Source organism: Lethenteron reissneri, unplaced genomic scaffold (assembly GCF_015708825.2).
Source record: "Lethenteron reissneri isolate LAM-NWPU_2019-01 unplaced genomic scaffold, ASM1570882v1 scaffold_1640, whole genome shotgun sequence".
Taxonomy (NCBI): Eukaryota; Metazoa; Chordata; class Hyperoartia; order Petromyzontiformes; family Petromyzontidae; genus Lethenteron; species Lethenteron reissneri.
Genome location: NW_026891378.1, coordinates 2,618,325 through 2,641,509, shown reverse-complemented (window position 1 = coordinate 2,641,509; position 23,185 = coordinate 2,618,325). Strand labels below are relative to the sequence as shown.

General features: G+C 46.1%; 1 protein-coding gene across 1 annotated transcript in view; it reads right to left on the bottom strand.

Annotated features, from left to right (window-relative positions):
* Positions 1-11,444: 11,444 nt before the first annotated feature.
* The window catches only part of LOC133339074 (E3 ubiquitin/ISG15 ligase TRIM25-like), a 65,890-nt gene continuing 54,149 nt past the window's right edge, over positions 11,445-23,185 (bottom strand). The window contains exon 8 of the mRNA XM_061547196.1: positions 11,445-11,995. Coding sequence (XP_061403180.1) covers positions 11,445-11,995 — 551 coding nt within the window. The remainder of the gene's footprint in view (positions 11,996-23,185) is intronic.

Below are 23,185 nucleotides of genomic sequence, written 5' to 3'. Positions count from 1 at the left end.
AGCACCACCTATTCAGTGAGTTGGAGCACGTACACCAAGTCCTCAGGATGAACAGATACTCGGACCGTACAATCCGCAAAGCTGTCTCCCCAGCCATGCGGAGACAACTTTCTGAGGATCCGACCAAAACCATCACTTTACCGTACATAGCAGGGGTCACCAAAAAGATTTCCAAATTCTTAAACAAACACAAGATCCAGGTTCGTTTCAATACAGTACACAAAATCCGTGATTTAATCCCATCTGTAAAATATGTGATTCCTGACATGTAATACCCTGGTGTCTACAAACTGAGCTGTGGTTGCGGCAGCAGTTACATTGGGGAAACAAAACGACATGTGTCGGACCGCGTCCGTAAACACAAGGCAGATCTGAAACACGGTAGGACCAACACCCCTGCAGTTGATAATCATTGTTTTAACGCAGTGGGCTCACACGAAATAGATTTTTGCAAGACGAAGGTACTCTGCAAACCTACCGGCTACCTTCAGAGATTTGTTCATGAAGCCATCCAGATATATAAACACAGACACAACTTCAACCGAGAGGATGGGTACAAATTGGGCAATCATTGGAAGGATGTTATTAACCAGGTAAAGTCTTAACTGACTGTGATGTTTACATCCAACCTGCATATGTCAGCTTGTTATTTCGACTCTCTGTCTCTCTCTCTATGCCTCTCTCTTAGATCTCTCATGCTCACATGTCCGTTGCATTGCACTATCTTGGCTTTGGATTGCACTCTCATTATCTCGGCCTCGCTGTGCGCTGTGTTGCAACACTATCCGAGTAGTTAATCTCGCATCCAATACACCTTCAGAGCCAGGGTGAACATCCGACTCCAAACGTAATTTATTGAATTGAACGAGATAAAACTGATGGAAAAACACAGCACAGATACAGCATATGTTAATACTTGGAAATATCAATACAATGAATGAACACCACAGAATCATAACATTGTCTTAGATAACATGAAACTCAACAATACATCCTGGATGGACCAGGCACCTACATTAGTACTGAACAGCTATACAAGAGAACAAGCTCCTGTTAAATAAAGGCACATCGTGTAATCATCACACTGCACCCCAATGTACAGCACTACACACAACACTGAGCTGTGGATGAGGCATTTCGTCATCCTTGCTCTCAAGATCGCAATATAGTTACTTGGGCACAAGTTTGACTCGACTTATTCAATTACAAGTAACATTGACAATAAGGCAAGTTGCAGGCTCGTTGTTAACTAGGCCTCGTATTTATCATAACAATTTAACGGCATTATAAAGGCATTAACAGCAATATAACTGTCATTCTAACATAATAACAGCATTCCCAGTATTATAAGAACATAAACGAACTTACAGACAATGCTTCTTAAAGAGCCACAATGTACAGTTACAGCTGTCTTCACTGGGACGCGATTTGTGCCACCATTTTGAACTCTGTGTGTAATGGCTGACACCCGCGTGGTTGAGCGGGAATCTCAAATCGTAACTTCCTGGTCACGTGACCAAACTCAACCTCAAAACAGGAAACAGGAATACGTGCGCCTTTTGGCGTCATCTGGTCCAACACCACGTGAGACTAGGCTTAAAGGAAAGCTGTGGACCAATCAACTTCAAGGACAGTGCAAACATTATCAGTTATGTTTTTGTTTGCATTACGACTGCAGGTATTGTGGTCTATGCAAACATGACTACTTGTAAAAAAGGTGTCAGTTTTGTTGCCAGATAAAAGGGTAAAAAAACTATTATCAGGAAATTCCTGTTAACACACACCCCCCATCTGCCGTGAGGCAAAACACCTGCCGTGAGGCAGAACACTCATGCTCACATGTCTTTTGGATTGCACTCTCATACTCACAAGCCCTTCGTTTTACACCCGTTGGGTTGCACTCCCTCGTCGAGGAGGCGCACCTCTTCTTCTCTTCTACAGTTACATGCTTATTTCTCACTTTAACATCATGCTAATCCCTCACATTAACATAGCCACTTCCGTGCCCTCTAATTTCTCACTTTAACATCATGTTAATCCCTCACATTAACATAGCAACTTCCATCCAGCCAGCTTACTTTTACATGCTAATTTTTCACATTAACATAGACACTTCCGTGCCCTCTAATTTCTCACTTTAACATCATGCTAATCCCTCACATTAACATAGCCACTTCCATCCAGCCAGCTTACTTTTACATGTTAATTTTTCACATTAACATCATGCGAATCCCTTGCATTAACATAGCCACTTCCGTGCCCTCGTATAGGAGGTCGCTCTTCTATCTTACAGTTACATGCTAATTTATCACATTAACATCACTAGCCCCGGCCACTTCTTTATAACCCTTGCGTTACACCCATTTCAAACCTTTTAAAACAGTCTGCCTCAGCAGCAGACTACGCTTTCCCACGTTATGACGGATGCTTGTGTCGTGCCCGAAGCATCGTAATTTATTTTATTTATACCTACGTGACTTTACCGAAATAATTTTTAATTGAAAATTTTCATTTTCTAATCAAACACGAGCAGCCCGCACGGCCTTTGTACTTGACTGTCCGTCCCTCCATCTCTCCCTCCAGCCAGCAAACATTTATTTACCTAATGTAGTTTGCTAGTATGATGATCTGAGTATGATATGACAGCGTGATGACAGATCCCACTCATTTGCGTTTGATGCATGCCCCTGCGGTGAATGGTGGATTGGGAGGGAGGGGGAGGGAGGGTTGTGAAGTCACCACTCGCTCGCCCACCCATCCGCCAAGAAGCCAGGCAGGCAGCCAGGAATCCAGTCAGCGAAACTTATGAACATATACATAGAGTAACGGTTATAATCACATTGCAGGATTGAACAAAGATGGTCACCATATCGTGTGGCGCTGTTAGAGGTGCTGCTTCTGCGGTCGTCTGGAACGCTTTTCCTTAAGTTATTATGAAGCAACTGGAGCTTTTTACTTTTAAATCGTCTAAATTGACAAACTAATTTCTTTAGAACTGCTTTTTGTGTTTAGTTGTCCTTCCCCCGCACCTCCAATTAGCCCAGTTGGCTACATACGTTGCAATTTAATTTCAACATACATACAGTACATACAGGCAGACAGGCAGGAATCTAGTCGGCAAAACTTTGTGAGCCTTGGTTTAAGCAACGCCTGGCTCTGCTGCTGATGAGGCACTGAACATCTGAACTGGTCCTTGCCTATGAACATCTGGGCAGTTCGTCAGCATTGCACCTCCGATTAGCATGATTAGCTATGTATGTTGGTTACGTATGGTGCGAAATAAGTTCAACATTCATACATTTGTAGTGGTGATAACTACTCGCTGTTCGCAAGCTGTGAGAGAGCAGTTAGTAAACAAGGTTTTCCCGCTCAATCAAACGGTTAGGGTCAAATGGGTGAGGTAGGATCCAAACGCCAGATTGGGAAGGACCAATCGGAGGGGTCCACGAGGTGGCCAGGGATTGGTCAACCCGGCCACGAACAGGTATAAAAGCCGAAGCGCTGAGAGCTCTTGGCCATCTTCTTGCTTCTTTCGGTAAAGTCACGTGGAAGGGAAGTAATAAAATAATAAAAATAAAACATAATAAAATAATTCTCACGACGTTTCGGCCACAACACAAACAGCCGTCCTCAGGTGAAGACCAGGTCTGTCGAGGCGACAGCGTCTAAATGAAACACCACCACGCTTGGAGCGTCAAATTAAGCTGGGTTGGAAGGGGGGGAAATGCGCCTTGACAAAATAATCTGCATATCAAGAGGAATTTAGCATATTTATGGGAAATGCAGGAATGCGAATAGTGCTAATTTGTGAAATGCGTAGGAGGTGGGCGGGGGGTTTTCAAAGTCATATTATGCCTATGCATTATGCAGGATTAGCAGCATAAAATGGAGGGGGTAGGGGTAGCATTAATAAAGGGAAGGAAAGTTAATAGTATGTAGCTGCAGTAACTAAACAACCACGTTACAAGCTAAAGTATAAACTACATAGTATCATTAGTATGCTAAATATACTCTCAATAAGCTGAGCTACCAACCGTAAGCAATACATTACAATTCTAGGTCACAAAAAATATAATGTGCTTCCAGCTAAACTTTTTAAACTTTTTCTTACATCACACGGGTCTATCCTGTACTATATGCTGCCATAGACAAACCCAACATTAAATCGTATACTGTATTACTATACACTACCCTATGTCTTAGAATAATACATAGTGTAATATTACACTACGTATTATTCTACCCACCCAACTGTATACCACACTGCTGTATATTCACTATACAATTACGATACTATATATTACATTATACATTTGTATTAAACATTACACTTTAATACTATTTATTATTATACAATATGCTATACACTATACCATTGACCGTCGCGTGAAAGGTACTAAGAGGAAGCAACGAAATATGTCAATGGGAGAGTGATGGTGGGAAGCTTGCAGCGGAGCAAAGAATCCATTCCCTGCGGAGAATACAAGATATATAGTCAATGTCAGTGAGTGGAACGCGGTCTGAAAGTCACCGTAAACGTGGACACAATCAGTTAAGATCCGAAATGGTTTATTACGTCCTTCCAATGATTGCTAAGCCGGAATCCATCTTCTCGGTTGAAATTGTCTCTGTGTTTGTATATGTGGATCGTCTCATGAACGAATCTCTCATGGTAGCCAGATGGCCGGCCTGCTCTAGACCAATTTCTCGACCACATCAATTCCATACACTCAGCCATCAGCTTCACCATGGAAGTCGAAAAAGATGGCAAGCTACCCTTTTTGGATGTCCTAATTAAAAGGAGACCTGATGGTTCAATGAGCCACTGTCTACAGGAAAGCCACCCATACGGATGCTTACCTAAAACCGGATTCCCACCACCATCCATCCCAGAAGAATTCCCTCATCAAGACTCTATACCATAGAGCCCAATGCATTTCCGACCAGGAACACATTGCCAGTGAACTCAAACATGTACGCCAAGCTCTTAAGGCTAATGGTTACTCCGACTACACAATCCGCAAAGCCATCACTCCAACCATCAAGAAGGATCCTCTTGAGGAGCCTCTCAAGACCATCACCTTACCCTACATTGCTGGGGTCACAAAAAAAATCTCCAAAATCCTGATTAAACACAAGATCCAGGTCCGATTCAACACAGTACATAAAATCCGTGATCTGGTCCCGTCTGTAAAAGATGTGGTTCCAGACATACAGTACCCTGGCGTCTACAAACTAAGTTGCCTCTGTGGTAGCAGTTACATTGGAGAAACCAAACGACATGTCTCGGACCGCATCCGTGAACATAAAGCAGACTTGAAACACGGTAGGACAAACACCTCAGCTGTGGCAGATCACTGTTACAATTCAGTGGGTTCACATGATATTGACTTCTCCAAGACAGAGGTTCTCTGCAAGCCATATGGCTACCATGAGAGATTCGTTCATGAGGCGATCCACATATACAAACACAGAGACAATTTCAACCGAGAAGATGGATTCCGGCTTAGCAATCATTGGAAGGACGTATTAAACCATTTCGGATCTTAACTGATTGTGTCCACATTTACGGTGACTTTCAGACCGCGTTCCACTCACTGACATTGACTATATATCTGGTATTCTCCGCAAGGAATGGATTCTTTGCTCTGCTGCAAGCTTCCTATCACCACTCTCCCATTGACATATTTCGTTGCTTCCTCTTAGTACCTTTCACGTGACGGTCAATGGTATAGTGTATAGCATATTGTATAATAATAAATAGTAGTAAAGTGTAATGTTTAATAAAATGTATAAGGTAATATATAGTATCGTAATTGTATAGTGAATATACAGCAGTGTGGAATACAGTTGGGTGGGTAGAATAATACAGTGTAATATTACACTATGTATTATTTTAAGACATAAGGTAGTGTACAGTATACAATTTAATGTTGGGTTTGTCTATGGCAGCATATAGTACGGGATAGACCCGTGTGATGTAAGAAAAAGTTTAAAAGTTTAGCTGGAAGCACATTATATTTTTTGCGACCTAGAATTGTAATGTATTGCTTACGGTTGGTAGCTCAGCTTATTGAGAGTATATTCAGCATACTGATACTATGCAGTTTATACTTTAGCTTTTTACGTGGTTGTTTAGTTATTGCAGCTACATACTATTAACATTCCTTCCCTTTATTAATGCTACCCCTACCCCCTCCCTTTGATGCTGCTAATCCTGCATAATGCATAGGCATAATATGACTTTGAAAACCTCCCGCCCACCTCCTATGCATTTCACAAATTAGCACTATTCGCATTCCTGCATTTCCCATAAATATGCTAAATTCCTCTTGATATGCAGATTCTTTTGTCAAGGCGCATTTCCCCCCCCCCCCCCTTCCAACCCAGCTTAAATAGATGCTCCAAGCGTGGTGGTGTTTTATTTAGATGCTGTCGCCTCGACAGACCTGGTCTTCACCTGAGGACGGCTGCTTGTGTTGTGGCCGAAATGTCGTGAGAATTATTTTATTATGTTTTATTTTTATTATTGTATTACTTCCCTTCCACGTGACTTTACCGAAAGAACCAAGAAGATGAATCCCTGCAGTCACGAAAGCTTTAAATCGAAGCTCTTGGCCAGTTCTGCTACACGAAGACCCAAGTCGGCCGAAGACAGCTAGGACCCTGGACCAAGCCTTCCAGCCCATGTCAGGGCTGGGGCTTAGTGTAACCAGTGGTCAGGGGAGATAGGTCCTGGATAGGACCCTGGCTCCCAGCCTTCCCGCCCTTGTGAGGGCGAAGGTCTTGAGCGACCAGAGGTCGGGGACCCGCCGGGCCAGCGGCGGGTCAGTGTGCCTCCCCTAGGTCCCAGCCGGAGGACGCTAGGCTAGCGGGGAGATTAGATAGCCGGCAAGTCCGGAGGCTGTAGCTCCTTAGAATAGGAGCGAAGTGTGAGTGTGAGCTGTGCAGGGTCGGAGGCTGTACCTCCTCAGGTTAACGGGTAAGAGGACCTATCTTAACTTTGGAGCTTTCGTGACTGCAGGAATTATTCTTTGGTTCTTTCGGTAAAGTCACGTATAAAGAAAAAATAATAAATTAAATAATAGCATACGACGTTTCGATTGCAACACAAGCAATCATCATCAGGTATAATGAAATAGCGACATAAAATCTAACCAGAAAAAATTATAGACAGACATGTAAGCAGACAGATATCACCAAGATACACAGAGCGGGCAACACAGGTACAGAGAGGGGTGATCGTCTCTGTGGGGTGGCCTTAAATAGACAGAGGGGGGCGGAGGCAGCGAGAGGGAGGGGTTAGAGACAAAATTTACATGTCAATGAGTACAACAAAAAGAAGTGAGCAGGCTTATGGGGAGAAAGAGACACACTAAAATTAAATAACCTATCAAAGTATCGAAATGTTATGTAAAACGACACAGAGAGTCGGTCAACACACAATTAACGCCGCCCCCCTGTCTATTTAAGGCCACCCCACAGAGACGATCACCCCTCTCTGTACCTGTGTTGCCCGCTCTGTGTATCTTGGTGATATCTGTCTGCTTACATGTCTGTCTATAATTTTTTCTGGTTAGATTTTATGTCGCTATTTCATTATACCTGATGATGATTGCTTGTGTTGCAATCGAAACGTCGTATGCTATTATTTAATTTATTATTTTTTCTTTATACGTGACTTTACCGAAAGAACCAAAGAATAAAAGGGTAAGGGGACCGTATACCCCTTGTGTGTTAGGGACTGTGTAATTAAGACAATAAACTGTGTGTGCCATAAAGACGTTTATTAGTCCGTCCTTTACAACACTATACATTGCTTCATGCGAGACTGACTTTGCTGCTGATGAGACACTGAATGTTCGAAACCGGTCCAGAGTGTTGCTTGCGTTGAACCAAATGCCGCTTCAATTAGGCACTCCCAGAAGGCTGTGCCTGCGACTTATGGGATGAGTAACACGATACGTGGTTTTGATTATGTCTTCAATGTTTCAGGCACACTGCAGGTGAAGGAGTGGCCACACGGACTCTGAGGCAGCGCTGATTCTCCACTCAGATTTCATTCAAATCCCTCATACTTCCGCACCGGCAATTTGTACTGCACCGGCAAAATCGCTCACGCACACCAACCTGAACCTCACCTTCCCCCCTCACCCTCCCCTTCTCATGCTCACCCCTCAATTTTCACCTCAACCTCCCTTCACTCCACCCTCCCCTAACCGTCTCCTTAGGGGCCATCCATTTAGTATGTACGCAAAAATCTGTCAAAACTTGACCCGTCCCCCCTCCCTGTAAGCACGCGTACTTTTTACACCACCCACCACCTGCATATGTACGCTTGTTGCACCCCCCCACCGAATCCTATAGAACAGCCGATAGTTAATCCATGCAGAAACGATCAAGGATTAATCATATTAACGTGTTCTTGTTCACTAGCTTTACACACAGCATTGTACAACTAGTTATACTTGAGCGTGTTATCCATCCTGACTGGTTATTCAAAGACACGTCTATTATGATCTTAAAACACAATTTAAACTCGGTGAACTAGTCTCTATATAAAGTGTGTCAACTGAACATCTGCTGTGAGAGTAGACCGATGTACAGACCAGTGTTAGTACTGAAGTCCGGGTAGCAGCAGCACCAACAGAGCACTGCGGAAGTTAAAATCTTGAGCCAGCGGCAGTCTGCTGTGAGGCCAGATTGAAGGATGTGTAATCCATGGGGAAGGCCGCCAGACTATGTCAAACTCACTGCTGCGCTACGTGATAGCTAGCAGTCAGCTGTATGGTAGCATATGAGTGTAATGAGTGACTTCCACGACATGTCGTGTAGAGGGTTCTCTTCTTTATTCCACGTACGGGCACAGCGCAGGCCAACGGTATCGGCTTCCTCTCCAAGTACATACTTAGCTATTACGTTCTACAAACTACACACACGGTTGTACACACGGCGGGTTCCACCCGTCCGCTCCCGGTCTCGCCGCTGGCTGACGGCGTGCCAGCAAGGATGGTGGAGCTACACAGGAGATCCGCCATGTGGCCGAATGACGGGGAGAGATGACGGCGAGCAGCGATGCAGTCCAGACACAAGACTCCCCATACCAACTCCGAGTCCGGAGGGGGAGCCCGGGTAGGCTCCCCCTCCGGCCACGCCCTCTTGTGGAACTTTCTAGCCGGTCCTCGGAGTTTCTCGGCCGGCCCCACCCTTCACCTTTGGCCCAGATACCTCTACCTTTTGGGATTGGATAATGTTTATAGTGGTGCCTGTAACTGTGCTTCCCTTTTCCAACCAGTAGATGTCACTATCGCATCACACAAGTGACACCTCATACTCTTTGGTTGTTTTCTCGGTAAAGTCACGTAGGTAAAAAAATTATGAAATAAATTAAAACTAAATTAAATCACGACATTTCGGGCGCAACACAAGCGTCCGTCTTCAGGTGTGGACAACGCAGCGAAAGTACAACCGCTTAAGTGTGTCTAAGAGATGGCTGTGACGAGGCATTATATAGTTGTGGGGAAGTAGGGGGGGAGGGGGCATGGTGAGTGTGGGGGTGGGGTGTGGGCTGGGAGGTGACGCATGGAGTTCACGGAGTTCAAACTGAAGCTTTGTGATGCAGGGGCGGAAGTAGATAAGAAAGCTAAGTTAAGCCGTCCTTTGTTATGCTGCAGGAGGGTAAATAAGAGTTAAAACTTGCACATTAAAACAATGTGTGGCAAATCTTTCAAGTGATGGGAATAAGCTGGGCTTGGAGTCAAATTTCATAGAGATGGTAGTGTGTAAAGCTGTGAGTAAAAGACTGGAAATATGGATATGAATATGAAAATAAATATAAACTGGCTGCCTTGAAGTAAACTGAACGGCAGCTAAAGTTTAACTTGGTAAAATTTTCAAGTGATGGGAATAAGCCGGGCTTGGGAGAATTTAACATTGGAGTCTATGGGAGAATTTAACATTGGATTCTATTGGGAATTTAACATTGGCGTCTATGGGAGAATTTTAACATTGACGTCTATTGGATATTAACACTATGAGACCTCCTTTACTAGTGGCAAAGTATAGTAGTAGGTTTTTACCCTTTAAACTGGTACAAAACTGACACCTTTATACGCCTTTTGGCGTCATCTGGTCCAACACCAATGGAGACTAGGCTCTAAGGAAAGCTGTCTCGGGTGTGGACCAAACAACTTCAAGGACAGTGCATATAATTACCATTATCAGAGTTGTTTCTTTTTGTTTGCATTTTGACTGCTTGTGTTGCGGTTATTGCAAACATGATGCCTTGTATAAAGGTGTCAGTTTTGTACCAGTTTAAAGGGTAAAAACCTACTACTATGTCTATTGGATAATTTAACATTGGAGTCTATGTGAGAATTTAACATTATAGTCCATGGGAGAATTTAATATTGGCGTCTTTGGGAGAATTTAACATCGTAGTCTATGGGATAATATAACATTGGCGTCTATGGAATAATTTAACATTGGCTTATTTTCATCACTTGAAAAATGTGCCACACGTTGTTTCTAGCGCGCAAGTTTTAACTCTAATTTACTCTCCCTGCAGGATAACAAAGGACGGCTTAACTTAGCTTTATTATCTACTTCCGCCCCTGCATCACAAAGCTTTATTTTGAACTTCGTGAACTCCATGCATCACCTCCCAGCCCACACCCCACCCCCACACTCACCATGCCCCCTCCTTCCCCACAACTATATAATGCCTCGTCACAGCCATCTCTTAGACACACTTAAGCGATTGTACTAACGCTGCGTTGTCCACACCTGGAGACGGACGCTTGTGTTGCGCCCGAAACGTCGTGATTTAATTTAGTTGTTTTCATTTATTTCATTTATTTTTTACCGAAAAAAAAACAAAGAGTATGAATCCTTGCAGTCACGAAAACTTCAAATCTAGAAGTGACACCTCCCCCACAGTCCTACTTCTCTGACAGCTGAATAAACGGAGCTGTGGCTCATTTTAAGGCTAAATGTAGACAAATTATTATCGAGGCTTCACACCCCCCTCCCCTTTCCTATACGTACGTACATTGTCATAGACCCCCCCATATGCAAGCATATGCATTTGAGTTAACCCCCCTCCCCCCTCCATGTATACATACTAAATGGATGGCCCCTTACCTCACCCTCCTCTAAACCTCACTTTACCTCACCCTCCCCGAAAGCTCAACTTACCTCACCATCCATTCCACATTCCTTTCCCTCCTAAGCCCTCTCCATGGCCTCCCCTCTCCTCCTAAGCCCTCTCCATAGCCTGGCATCTCCTCCCCCTCCCTCTACCCCCTCCTTCCCATCCTCTCCTCGCCCTCTCCTCACACTCACCTTACCTCACCCTCCATTCCACCTTCCCCTCGCCCTCACTTCACCCTCTCCGTTTCTTGGGTTTCTGTCTCGGTTTCTTGGGGTTCTAGCTCTCCTCATCCTCAGGATTCACGACTCAGATCCACGATCTTCAATGGATCATTACAACATCCCACCAACATCCCAGGGTAGAGAGGCTGCAAGAATCTCTGCCGAACCTCATGGATCACCTCCATGGAGTCGGCGTGGTAAAACGCCAGGAGCCCCCCTTCCCAGTGCAGGTGAAGCCCGATTCTGCGGGGGGAGGGGGCCCCCCTCACCGACAGTGCAGTCGCCACTCCACCATGAAACACTGAGAAGCTGTTATACCATTTCTCTAAACACCAGGAGTCGCCGCTCTCTCCCAGCAGCTGTGCTTCACCACTTCCTTTCCGTGGGATCGTCCCGTACGCGACTCCAACCCGCCACCACTCCGCATCCCCCACGTCCACCTCCCAGTAGTGGTGGCCCGACGAGAAGCTCTCACGGCACAGGGCTTGTACACAGCCATCAAACCGGTGTGGGTGATCAGGGCGATCCTGGGAGGCACGGGTCAGCATCATCGTCCTGAGATCCGAGGAGATCTGGAGGTAGTTATGAGCTGATTTTGTGTCCAGAGTCGGTGAGCGTCCGTCTGTGACAACAGCGATGACAACATCACTACATTATCACCATCATCCACAATTACCACCATCAACATTACCATCACCAACCATCATCTTCACCATCAACAAGAACATCCCAAACATCACCATCACCAACCATCCTCGCAATCAATATCATCAATGACAACAACATAAACATCACCATCACCACCATCAACACTTTGAACATCAACAACATCACTCGCAATAAAAAAATATCACAACCATCATCACCACCACTAGCACCATCACAAACAATCACCACCGCCATCACTACCGTCACCACTATCCCTATCACTACCATCTTCATCACCAACATGACCAGCATCATAACCATTACAACGACCATCAAAAAACCATGATCACCACCATCACTACCATGACCACCATAACCAATATCATCGCTAATACCATCAGCAAAATCATCACCACCTATATTATCACGAATGTCACCATCATTACCATCACCACAACGGTCACTGCCATCACCACGACTAACATCATTACCAAACCCATCACCATTCCCATCACTCACATTATCACTAACATCAGCATCATTACCACCATCTTCATCACGACCACTATCACCATCATTATGACCATTACCAGTGTTGTAGATATAGGCCTTTTTCCAAAATTGATATTAAGAATAATTCTTCCAATATTTGTTTCATAATTGATCGGGGTGAGCATGGGACATGAAAGGGTGAGGCACATCAGCTGCCCTTCACTCCGACCAAGCCGGAGATAAGCCATACAAAGTAATAAAAAAAACCCAAAACAAAGAAAAGAGAGGGAGGGGGGATTTCTAATGAGATTCTGGGGAAATCTCGACATGGCTTCAAAAACACACACTAAGCTTTCACAGTTGCTTAAGAACTTGCGAATACAATTTACAAGTTTTTGAGAGTGAGTCCCAGCTCCCACGAGCAGCTGCAGCTCGAGTTGAACTGACGAGCAACGTCAAGCAATCAAACTCGAGAAAGGGCGGAAAGAGCCAAGCATCGTCCAAGCCAGCATCGCAGAGAACCAGCTGCACGCGCAATCGTGCGCTGCCAGAGAGCACGGAGCAGGAGAGCACGCAGCAGCGCCACCGAGCGCGACCGAGCAAAGAGTGTCAGCTGCCAGCGGACAAGCGACAAGCGTTGTGCCGACTCAGCTCATCCAGCAGGAGAAAGAGCCTGACCAGCCGCCCATGAGGAATAGGAGAGCGCCGGCGAGAGCGCCGTGGGTTCAACCCACACACACACCAACCAGCACCAGCTGGGAACCAAGACAAGAGTGAGGAATGGCGACCAGCAAACGAGCTGGTGCATCGCCAAAGAGCACGGGGCAGGAGAGAGCACGGGGCAAGAGAGAGCACGTGCAACCAGCTCCATCGAACAAGGGTGTCTGCCACCAGCGAACGAACTGCGAGCGCATCGTTCATCGCCAGAGAGCAAGGGGCAGGAGAGAGCACGTGCAACCAGCTCATCCAGCAGTGGAAGGTGTCTGTAGCTGCCAGCGGACGAGCGGCAAGAGCAAACGAGCATCTTCAAGGACAAGCATCGTGCCGACGCAGCTCATCCAGCAGTAAAAGGAGCCGGCAGCTGCCAGCAGACACGCCCCGAGCGAGAGGGAGCAACGAAGCCGTTTGTATGACACGCCCACCCTCACACGCTCACTGCTCCGCAGGGAACAAACTAAATTTTGGTACAAGGAATGCCCAACCTCGACGTCTGCTTAACGCAAATTCCAAAGAACACAGGATGAGATGTTACTATCCTTTGTGCAAGCACTTCCAAGAGTTCATGAACAGTGAGCCTGGTGAAATTTGGGGAGCGCATCGTCAGTAGTGACCCTTTGGTTCCTAGGGTGTTTCGGCCTTTCATACTATACACCCTCCCCAAAGGCGGCCAGCGACAGGGTGATCAATCCTACGCTTGCGTCCCATTCCCAATTAGTCATAGGAGTTGCCTTGTTGTTGGTAGCCAACATCCCATGGGACTATGCATGGCAGGGGCGTCCTCCTCCCTGAGTCAAGCATTGTTGACTGCATACCTCCTGGCCCTCTCACTTTGGGGCCCAGCTGGGGTCTTTCCTCTTCATCCAGAGCCACTGACTGCTGCCTTCTGCCGCCTCCGATACAGCTTTGATTGCCGAACGCTGGCTATGGCCCTTAATTGCCAGGTCTCTAAGCAGTCTGGTTGTAGATGTTGCCACAAAACCTCTGCAGCCCACCTCCACTGGTCGGACTTCTGTGTTCCAGCCATGATGCCGTGCTTCGGCAGCTAGATCGGCATAGCGCAGATGTTTTCGCTCATAAGCCTCATCTACTGAGTCCTCCCAGGGTACTGTGAGCTCAATGATGAAGACCTTCTTGAGCGAACGGGCCCAGAGCACCACGTCAGGTCTTAGGGTGGTGGTTGCGATCTCCGGAGGAAACACAAGTTGCCGGCCAATGTCAGCTAGCATTTTCCAGTCGCGGGCCAAGCGCAGCTGGTCTCGCTCTATTGGTGTAGAGTCGCTCTTCGGTGGTTTAGCCCCTTCGCGGACAAAGGTCGTCCGTAAGGGGTATGATGCTGCTGGGGGTGGTAGGGAGTTGGTGGCAGCCCGCTTGTCCTCCAGGGCGGATGCAAGGTTTTTAAGGACTTGGTTGTGACGCCAAGTGTAGCGTCCTTGGGTGAGGCTTGTTTTACACCCTGTGAGAATGTGCCTGAGGTTGGCTGGCATGGAACAGAGGGCACAGTCCGGATCTTCACCATACCATTGGTGAAGATTAACTGGTGTTGGAAGGATGTCATATGTTGCTCTGATGGAGAAGCTCAACCGCCTCGCTTCCGTGGCCCACAGATCCTTCCAGCTGATCTTCCTCTTCTCCACACTGTCCCATCGAGTCCACTGTCCTTGTTTGGCAAGAGAGACTGCCTTGGCCCACCTTGCAGCCTCCTCCTGATGGAGTACTTCCTGCACTACCATCTTCCGCCGCTCTGGTGCAGTGGCCTTACTCCAAGCAGCACGGCTAGTTAGCCCAAGGCCTCCTCTCACTTGCTGAACATGACCCACAATGTCAGCATGTCTGAGGGCTGCTGTTGCCTCCTGGACTGCTTTTCCTGGCCTCCATTTGCGTCCAGTTGCCAAGGTCGGCGCGTTGTTGCTCACCACTGGGTCTCGAGATTCATTCAGTGTCATCTGGAGCCTGGTTTTTGCACACTTGAATTCCTCGGTTAGACTGGTGAGGGGCAGCTTGAGGACACCATCTCCATAGAGGCCTATGGTGGTAAGGCATCGTGGAACTCCGAGCCACTTCTTTAAGTAGCTCGTGGCTCCTCTTTCCATCTTCTCCACTGTTGAGATTGGAACCTCATACACTGCTAGGGGCCACAACACCCGGGGTAAGAGACCAAACTGCAGACACCAGGCCTTTAACTTTCCAGGTAGCTGGGTGTTGTCGATGGACTGTAGGCTACTACTGATGTCTTTGCGCAGCTGTTGCACCTGGTCTTTGTCCTTCAGGCTTGCATCATACCACCTTCCAAGGCTTTTTACCGGCTGCTCAGACACTGTTGGGATTTGGTCATCTCCGATGAAGAATTTCAGGTCACAGAGTACTCCCTTCACAATCGAGATGCTGCGTGACTTGGATGGTTTAATCTTCATACGGGCCCAGCTGATGTTCTCCTCGAGTTTTCTGAGCAGTCTCCTGGTGCATGGGACAGTGGTGGTCAATGTTGTAATGTCGTCCATGTAGGCTCTGAGTGGAGGGAGGCGAAAACCAGAGTCGACTCGCTGTCCACCAGCAACCCATTTTGAGGATCTGATGATAACCTCCATTGCCATTATGAATGCCAATGGAGAAATGGTACATCCCGCCATTATACCTACATTCAGGCATTGCCATGAGGTGGTGAACTCTGAGGTGGTGAAGCAGAACTGCAGATCCTGAAAGTACGACTTCACCAGGGTTGTGATGGTGTCCGGTATGTGGAAAAATCTGAAGGCAGACCACAGGAGTTCATGGGGCACAGAGCCAAATGCATTGGCGAGGTCGAGGAAGACTACATGGAGGTCCCTTTTCTCCACCTTGGCCATTTGGATCTGGTGCCAGATCATGCTGGAATGTTCCAAGCAGCCAGAGAACCCTGATATTCCTGCCTTCTGTACAGATGTATCGACGTACGCATTCCTTTGCAGGTACTCGGCCATCCTCTGGGCAATGATCCTAAAGAAGATTTTACCCTCGACATTCAGTAAGGAGATTGGGCGGAATTGGCTGATGTTCACTGCATCCTTCTCCTTAGGGATCAGGACCCCGCCTGCCCTACGCCACACTTTTGGTATTATCTTCTTTTGCCAAGCTGTTCTCATAAGCCTCCAGAGGAACCTCAGGACGTCTGGTGCTTTCTTATACACTTTGTACGGGACTCCATTTGGCTCCGGGGCTGATGCTGTTCTTGCCCTTCGAACTGTGTTTTCCACCTCTTTCCATGTCGGAGGGCTGGTCTCAATATGATGTTCCGGGGGTTCAATGGGTGGGATATCTGATGGGATGGCCAGATGTTCATGTCGCTTTGAGTCAAAGTTTGTTGTTCTCAGGTGCTCTTCTAGGTCTTTCTTTGTTGTTTTTAGAACTCCACTTTTTTCCTTCGTGAAGAGACTTTTAAGGAACTTGAAGGGATCTTTATAGTTCTAGTTTGTTCTTTCTTCCTTCTGCGCTTCCGTAGGTTCTCTGCTCTACGGAGGGATGCCAACCGGGTTTTGATGTCAGCCTGAAGTGCCTCTATGCCCTCCTTTTCCACTTCCGAGGCTTTCTTCCACTGTTTCTTAAGCTGTCTCCTTTCTTGAACGAGGCGCTTGATTTCTTGTTGCCTCCTGGAAACTGGTGGGGTTGGAACCTTTCTCCCGCCTTTTGCCTCTTGCACTCCAAAGCTTTCTGCCCCGTACTCATAGATGATGTCCCCCATCCTCTCCAACTTCTTCTCCACAGTGCCTCGAAGTTTCTCGAGGGTCAAGGTAAGGTCAGTATTCACTGTTTCCCACAACTTCTTGTCACTGGCGCCAGGCCACTTCACATACGGTCTGTGCCCTGGTAGTCTCCTCTCGATTGCAGGTCTCGGAGGCTGGGTGAGTTCCACTCCTGTTGTTGGTTCCACCTCAGTTGTTACTTCGGTGCTTGAGTTTACGTCCTCCATGACAGTGGTACTGATGCACTGCAAACTATGGTTTGCGTCCAGTTGCTGTGCTTCATTCGACTGATTTGATCGCTTTCGCAAAAAGTAATCAATGCGAGGCCTCTGTCTCTCTTTACCCAAACACCCCTTCTTCCCCTGGTGGATCCTCAACCCATGGTGTGATGTAACTTTCCTCCAACCACAGACACATACCTGCATCTGTTTGTGGCCTGCTGTTGCAGCGGAACTTGTGACAGTTGCTGTGGTGTTCTCTTGTGCTGTGCTCTCATTACTCGTAGTCGTTTCCGGTCCAGTCGTTACCATGTTGTCAGTCAATGAGTCATCTTCCACCCCCGCTCTCGCAGACTCTAGGGGTATTCTCGTATGTTGACTTTCTGTAGCTAAATCGGGTGTTTCCAACATACTGCGAAGCATGGGAAACTACAGAAATGGGAAGCTAACCCATGACTGTCCCAGTGGGGTCTATTCCCTCCTGTCAGCCGTCTCTCCGTGCCGCCACAAGGACTTTCCCCTGTTGTCAGCTGATCTTTCTCAGCAGTCACTGGACAAGTCCAGATATTCAGATTCCAAAGAACACAGGATGAGATGTTACTATCCTTTGTGCAAGCACTTCCAAGAGTTCATGAACAGTGAGCCTGGTGAAATTTGGGGAGCGCATCGTCAGTAGTGACCCTTTGGTTCCTAGGGTGTTTCGGCCTTTCATACTATACACCCTCCCCACAGGCGGCCAGCGACAGGGTGATCAATCCTACGCTTGCGTCCAATTCCCAATTAGTCATAGGAGTTGCCTTGTTGTTGGTAGCCAACATCCCATGGGACTATGCATGGCAGGGGCGTCCTCCTCCCTGAGTCAAGCATTGTTGACTGCATACCTCCTGGCCCTCTCACTTTGGGGCCCAGCTGGGGTCTTTCCTCTTCATCCAGAGCCACTGACTGCTGCCTTCTGCGGCCTCCGATACAGCTTTGATTGCCGAACGCTGGCTCTGGCCCTTAATTCCCAGGTCTCTAAGCAGTCTGGTTGTAGATGTTGCCACAAAACCTCTGCAGCCCACCTCCACTGGTCGGACTTCTGTGTTCCAGCCATGATGCCGTGATTCGGCAGCTAGATCGGCATAGCGCAGATGTTTTCGCTCATAAGCCTCATCTACTGAGTCCTCCCAGGGTACTGTGAGCTCAATGATGAAGACCTTCTTGAGCGAACGGGACCAGAGCACCACGTCAGGTCTTAGGGTGGTGGTTGCGATCTCCGGAGGAAACACAAGTTGCCGGCCAATGTCAGCTAGCATTTTCCAGTCGCGGGCCAAGCGCAGCTGGTTTCGCTCTATTGGTGTAGAGCCGCTCTTCGGTGGTTTAGCCCCTTCGCGGACAAAGGTCGTCCGTAAGGGGTGTGATGCTGCTGGGGTGGTAGGGAGTTGGTGGCAGCCCGCTTGTCCTCCAGGGCGGATGCAAGGTTTTTAAGGACTTGGTTGTGACGCCAAGTGTAGCGTCCTTGGGTGAGGCTTGTTTTACACCCTGTGAGAATGTGCCTGAGGTTGGCTGGCATGGAACAGAGGGCACAGTCCGGATCTTCACCATACCATTGGTGAAGATTAACTGGTGTTGGAAGGATGTCATATGTTGCTCTGATGGAGAAGCTCAACCGCCTCGCTTCCGTGGCCCACAGATCCTTCCAGCTGATCCAGGAGACAAAACCACCAACACACACACATATCGGGACTAATAACAAGAAGACTAATCTTCTTGGTTCGTTCGGTAAAGTCACGTAGAATGGAAATAATAAAATAAGAAAAATAAAACATAATAAAAAAAATTCTCACGACGTTTCAGCCACAACGCAAGCAGCCGTCCTCAGGTGGAGAACAGGTCTGTCGAGAAGACAGAGTCTGAATGACACGCCCCAGGCTTGGAGCGACTATTTAAGTTGGGATGGAGGGGCGAAGAGCGCCTTGACAGAAGAATTTGCATATCAAGATGAATTTAGCATATTTATGGAAAGTGCAGATATGCGATTAGTACTACTTGTGAAATGCGTCGGAGGTTTGGCGAAGAGTTTAAAGTCATTATGCCCATGCATTATGCAGGATTAGCAGCATCAAAGGGAGGGGATAGGGGTAGCATTAACAAAGGGAAGGAATGTTAATAGTATATAGCTGCAGTAGCTAAACCACCACATAAACAACTAAAGTATAAACTACACAGTATCATCAGTATACTAAATATACTCTCCAATAAGCTGAGCTACTAACAGTAAGTAATACATGACAATTCTATGTCGCAAAAAATATAATATGCTTCCAGCTAAACTTTATTCTCTTACATCACACGAGTCGACACCGAACTATATACTGCCATAGACAAACCCAACATTAAATTATATACTGTATTGCTATACACCACCCTATACTTTATACATTGTAATATTACACTATGTATTATTCTACCCACCCTAATGTATATCACACTGCTGTATATTCACTATACAATTACGATACTATATATTACTTTGTACATTGTATTAAGCATTAAAATGTTATACTATTTATTATTATACAATCCGCTATACACTGTACAATTGCCGTCGTGTGAAAGATACTAAGAGGAGGCAACGAAATATGTCAATGGGAGAGTAGGGAGAGAAGACTTGCAGCAGAGCAAAGAATCCATTCCCTGCGGAGAATACAAGATATATAGTCAATGCCAGTGAGAGGATTGCGGTCTGAAAGTCACCGTAAACGTGAACACAATCAGTTAAGATCCGAAATGGTTTATTACGTCCTTCCAATGATTGCTGAGCCAGAATCCATCTTCTCGGTTGAAATTGTCTCTGTGTTTGTATATGTGGATCGCCTCATGAACGAATCTCTCATGATAGCCAGATGGCTTGCAGAGAACCTCTGTCTTGGAGAAGTCAATGTCATGTGAGCCCACTGAGTTGTAACAGTGATCTGCCATGACTGAGGTGTTTGTCCTACCGTGTTTCAAGTCTGCTTTATGTTCAGAATGCAGTCCGAGACATGTCGTTTGGTTTCTTCAATGTAACTGCTACCACAGAGGCAACTTAGTTTATAGACGCCAGGGTACTGTATGTCTGGAACCACATCTTTTACAGACGGGACCAGATCACGGATTTTATGTACTGTGTTGAATCGGACCTGGATCTTGTGTTTAATCAGGATTTTGGAGATCTTTTTGTGACCCCAGCAATGTAGGGTAAGGTGATGGTCTTGAAAGGCTCCTCAACAGGATCCTTCTTGATGGTTGGAGTGATGGATTTGCGGATTGTGTAGTCGGAGTAACCATTAGCCTTAAGAACTTGGCGTACGTGCTTGAGTTCACTGGCAATGTGTTCCTGGTCGGAGATGCATTGGGCTCTATGGTATAGAGTCTTGATGAGGGAATTCTTCTGGGATGGATGGTGGTGGGAATCCGGTTTTAGGTAAGCATCGGTATGGGTGGCTTTCCTGTAGACAGAGTGGCTCATTGAACCATCGGGTCTCCTTTTAATTAGGACATCCAAAAAGGGTAGCTTGCCATCTTTTTCGACTTCCATGGTGAATCTGATGGCTGGGTGTATGGAATTGATGTGGTCGAGAAATTGGTCTAGAGCATGCTGGCCATGTGGCCAGATGACAAATGTGTCGTCTACGTACCTCTTCCATAAGGTCGGGCGTAGAGTGGCAGTCTGGATGGCGTCAGTCTCAAATTTCTCCATGAAGATGTTGGCTACAACCGGAGATAGGGGGGAGCCCATTGGGGTGCCCTCAGTTTGCTTGTAGAAAGTTCCATTCCAGGTGAAGTATGCATTGGTTAAGCAGTGTCTCACCAGGGGGGGTACCCCAGCATTCAGTCCTTGATGAACCAAGTCTTCAATGATTGCGATGGTGTCAGGTACAGGAACCTTGGTGAATAAGGAAACCACATCAAAACTGACAAGCAGGTCGTCTGGGGACAGGGCAATCCCCTTGATTGTCGATACCAGGTCAGTAGAGTTTAGTACCGCAGGTGTTTTTTTCCAGTGAAAGGCCGTAGGATTTCAGACAAAAAACGAGCCAATTCATAGGTGGGAGAGTTGATAGTAGAGACTATGGGACGACGAGGTGTATCTTCTTTATGTATCTTTGGCAAGCCGTATAATCTTGGTGGCCTGGCTGCAGAAGGTTTCAACGAGAACTGTTTGGTCTGATCAATTAATGCGGTTGAATCAGAAATGATTTGCTTGGTTTTTGAGACGAGGCTGTTGGTGGGGTCTTTTTTTATTTTTGTATAGCTGCCATCGTTGAGTAGTTCTTGGATTTTGTTGTTGTATTCTGTTTTGTCCATGCTGACAGTGGCATTGCCTTTGTCGGCTGAGAGGATGACAATGTCATCCCTCTTTTTTAATTGAGCTAATTCAAAACGCTCATCTTTGCTGATGTTGCTAGCTGACATCTTAGCGTTTTTTAGGGTTGCAGAGATTTCAGATCTTGCTACGTCTGCAGCGATGTGACTCAGGCCCTTGAGAGCTACATCTACTCGAGCAATTATATCATTAACTGGTATGTGTCTAGGTGTGACTGCAAAGTTTAGTGCTTTAGCTAAAACGGATTTCAGACCTTCAGAAATAGAACTGTTACGGCGATTAATTACGACTTTGTTAACATCTAGCTTTTCAATGTGTGGGTCCGGTTTCTTGTTTGAGAGGCGGTTGAATTTGGAAATCAAGTTGTCCTTACATTTAGTCGACATAGCGTCAGCTGAAGAGGCAGTCATTTTTTCTACATGTTCCCAATCCGATGTGGACATTGTTGCACTCAAAGATAAGTGTGATTTGTAGAGTGTCTTGTCTAACTGATCTAGTTCGGTGCGCGTAAGTCTGATTTTCTCTGAGATAAGAGCTAAGCTAGTTCTAGACAGAATTCGTTTCGCATTAGAAGAAGTTACAGCCGCAGATGTTAGTGTAAATGCGTTTGGTATTACCTTAGAGTCGCGGCATCTCTTCAGAAAGGTGAGAGACTCGATTAGCTGAGCCTTCTTATCACGGAGCCTGTTGAAGGATCTCAAAGTTATGTGGAAACCCTCCCCGTAGAGGCGGTTAAATTTCGATTTAAAGCTTTCGTGACTGCAGGGATTCATCTTCTTGGTTCTTTCGGTAAAGTCACGTAGAAGGGAAGTAGTAAAATAATGAAAAGAAAACATAATAAAATAAAATAATTCTCACGACGTTTCGGCTACAACGCAAGCAGCCATCTTCAGGTGAAGAATGAGACACTGCCAAGCTAGGAGCTTATATATAAGCTGAGTTGGAGGTGGAAGAAGAAGAGAGCCTTAACAAAAGAATGTGCATATCAAGAGGAATTTAGCATATTCATGGGAAATGCGTAGGAGGTGGGCGGGGGGGGGTTTCAAAGTCATATTATGCCCATGCATTATGCAGGATCAGCAGCACCAAGGGAGGGTGCAGGGAGTAGCATTAACAAAGGAAAGGAATGTTAATAGTATGTAGCTGCAGTTACTAAACAACCACGTAGAAAACTAAAGTATAAACTACATAAAAAACTAAAGTATAAACTGCATAGCACCATCAGTATATTTACTATACTCTACAATAAGCAGAGTTACTAACAGCAAGTAATACATTACAATTCTAAGTCCATCTAAACTTTATTCTCTTACATCACACGAGCAAACACCGTACTGCCATAGATAAACCCAACATTAAATTATATACTATCTTGCTATAAACCACATTTTAATATAACACTATGTATTATTCTACCCACCCTAATGTGTATCACACTGCTATATGTTTACTATACAATTACGATACTATATATTACTTTGTACATTGTATTAAGCATATAAATGTTATACTATTTGTTATTATACACTATACCATTGACCGTCGTGTCAATGGGTGAGTCGTGGGGGGGAAAATACTTGCAGCGGAGCAAAGAATCCATTCCCTGCGGAGAATACAATGCCAGTGAGTGGAACGCGGTCTGAAAGTCACCGTAAACGTGAACACAATCA